Below are 2733 nucleotides of genomic sequence, written 5' to 3'. Positions count from 1 at the left end.
TTCTCCCATATTTGGGCCAACAGGGTGCACCAAACTCAAGATAATTCTTCTCCCCTGTCTCATAGCTGACAAAGTGAGAAAGAACCTGTGGCCTAGAGGTTAATACATCTGCCTAACATGCAGACAGCCCAGGTTTGAATCTCAGAAGGGTATGTCTGGTTGAAAAGAACTAAAAAGTTCGAAATGGCTATTCCAGTTCTCCCTTAATTCTTTGTTAGCAATCCAAATTTTGAAAAATATATGTATATATATATTTGTCCTTTCTCTAGCATCCTGTATGCAGACATTGTAGGGTTCACTCGCCTGGCAAGCGATTGTTCTCCGAAGGAACTGGTGGTGATGCTGAATGAACTGTTTGGAAAATTTGACCAAATTGCAAAGGTCAGTCAATTCTGGGAACTGAAATCCCCATATCTTCCAGTTGTCGAGAAAACAACTGGCCTATTGTGTGAATGTAGCCACTCTGGTTGGTAAACTAGGAACTGCCAGTATTATTTTTTTTTAATTGCGCAGTCTCACAACAAGATTGTGCATTGTGTAGTAATAAACTAGCCTTATAAAAATCATGGTGTCGCATAGTTTGGCCATACAGGCAGTCCTCACTTACGACCGGAATGGAGCTCAATATTTATGTTGCTAAGTGAGACATGCTAAGCGAGACATGGTGGCACAGTGTTTAGAATGCAGGAATGCAGGCTAATTCTGCTGACTGCCTGCTGCCAACGGTTCGATCCTGACCGGCTCAAGGTTGACTCAGCCTTCCATCCTTCCGAGATTGGTAAAATGAGGACCCAGATGGTTGGGGCAATAGGCTGAGTCTGTAAACTGTGTAGAGAGAGCTGTAAAGCACTATAAAGCGGTATATAAGACTAAGTGCTATTGCGCTTCCTTCCTTCCTTCCTTCCTTCTTTCCTTCTTCCCTTCCTTCCTTCTTCCCTTCCTTCCTTCCTTCCCCACCCTTCGTTCCTTCATTCGTTCGTTCCTTCCTTCCTTCCCTCCCAGTGGTTAGAATGCAGTATTGCAAGCTAACTCTGCCCACTGCCAGGAGTTCAATCCTGACCAGCTGTTGTTAAATTAGCAACACGGTTGTGAAGTGAATCCGGCTTCCTCAAACACTTTGCTAGTCAGAAGGTCGCAAAAGGGGATCTTGTGACCCCGGGACATGGTGACCGTCGTAAATATGAACCAGTTGCCAAGTGTCCACATTTTGATCGCGTGACCACGGGGATGCTCTGACGGTTGTAAATGTGAAAAACGGTCATAGGTGACTTTTTTTCAGTGCCGTGGTAACTTTGAACAGTCACGAAATGAACTGTTGTAAGTTGAGGACTCCCTATATAACAGCCATTGGCTGTACATGGATAATTTCAAATTTGCACGAAGGAAGATTTTTCACTGCTGCCGTAACTCCTAAACCAACGGGTTTAAATTGAGGACTGTCTTGTATATTCCCCATGCTTGAACTCCAGATAAATTACAAATGAACCATCCTTTCCCCCCCCCTCCATTTTTCTTTCCTTTCTTTCTTTCTTTTTTTTGGGGGGAATAGAGAAAAGTGCAGCTTCAGATGAAGAGATGACAGCAGATCTGTTTTCTCCCTGCAAAAAAGCCTATAATTGCACTGCTTAAGACAAACGCCGGTTAATTCATATTTGCAATGCTTGATGATTCATGGGCTATTTTTTTTTGTTTTGTTTTGCAGGAAAATGAATGCATGAGGATAAAAATTTTGGGAGACTGTTATTACTGTGTCTCGGGCTTACCTGTGTCCTTGCCGGTACATGCCAAAAATTGTGTGAAAATGGGCCTTGACATGTGCGAAGCGATAAAGTAGGTACTTTTAAAAAGCTAGTTAAAAGGTTAGGAGTGGTGACGCAGGAATAGATAAGGTAGCATTACGATAGATAATAACAGGCCCTCCTAATCTTCTGAAACATTTCTTCCTCCTCTGATTGTACCAGTGTAGTTTTTTTTTAAAATACTTTTTGCTCTGTTAAATATTCACATAGAAGAAACAAGGTGTCGTACAGTTAGTTTACACTGATTTAAACTTTCATGGATTAGAGCAGGGCTGTTCAACCTTGGCAACTTTAAGACTTGAGCAATGGGAACATATTCCAAAATCAGTGTGATTCTTAAGTCTAGAGACAGGGAAATCAAATGGCTTTCCATCTTGTCTTCCACCCTGGAGTCCTTATCATTTTTATTTTTGCAGGCAAGTTAGGGAAGCCACAGGGGTGGACATCAACATGAGAGTTGGCATTCATTCCGGAAATGTTCTTTGTGGGGTGATCGGACTTCGGAAATGGCAGTACGATGTTTGGTCCCACGACGTCTCCTTGGCCAACCGCATGGAATCGGCAGGCATCCCTGGGTAAGTAGGCAGGTGAAATCCTTCCAGTGAGGGTCCTCGTGATGGCAGATAATTGAAATGTAGTTTCCTAGCTGAGGTTCATTTAGTTGGGTTTAGTCCAAGGATGCAGAAAGTTTGGGGGGGATAATCTGATTTTTCCGCTGGCCGCAAGATTCTGCACTGGCATTAGAGCAAGAATCAGGAGGAGATATTTTGGGTTCTTTGTCATGATTGGGAAGCAAAGTGCCCCTAACTCTTTCCTCTAGTGCAGTGATGGCAAACCTTTTAGAGACCGAGTGCCCAAACTGCAACCCCAAACCCACTTGTTTATCGCTGGGTGCCAGGTGGGCATGGCCCATTGGGTGGGTATGCCTGTGGTG

At 43.6% G+C, this 2733-nt stretch overlaps 1 protein-coding gene across 1 annotated transcript in view; it reads left to right on the top strand.

Moving 5' to 3' along the window:
* The window catches only part of ADCY7 (adenylate cyclase 7), a 46321-nt gene that overhangs the window by 12045 nt on the left and 31543 nt on the right, over nt 1–2733 (top strand). Inside the window, exons 6-8 of the mRNA XM_029284694.1 lie at nt 270–381; nt 1703–1830; nt 2216–2374. Coding sequence (XP_029140527.1) covers nt 270–381; nt 1703–1830; nt 2216–2374 — 399 coding nt within the window. The remainder of the gene's footprint in view (nt 1–269; nt 382–1702; nt 1831–2215; nt 2375–2733) is intronic.

Source organism: Protobothrops mucrosquamatus, unplaced genomic scaffold, assembly GCF_001527695.2.
Source record: "Protobothrops mucrosquamatus isolate PMUCROS unplaced genomic scaffold, P.Mucros_1.0 scaffold_144, whole genome shotgun sequence".
NCBI lineage: Eukaryota > Metazoa > Chordata > Lepidosauria > Squamata > Viperidae > Protobothrops > Protobothrops mucrosquamatus.
This window is presented reverse-complemented; position numbering and strand designations above follow the sequence as displayed.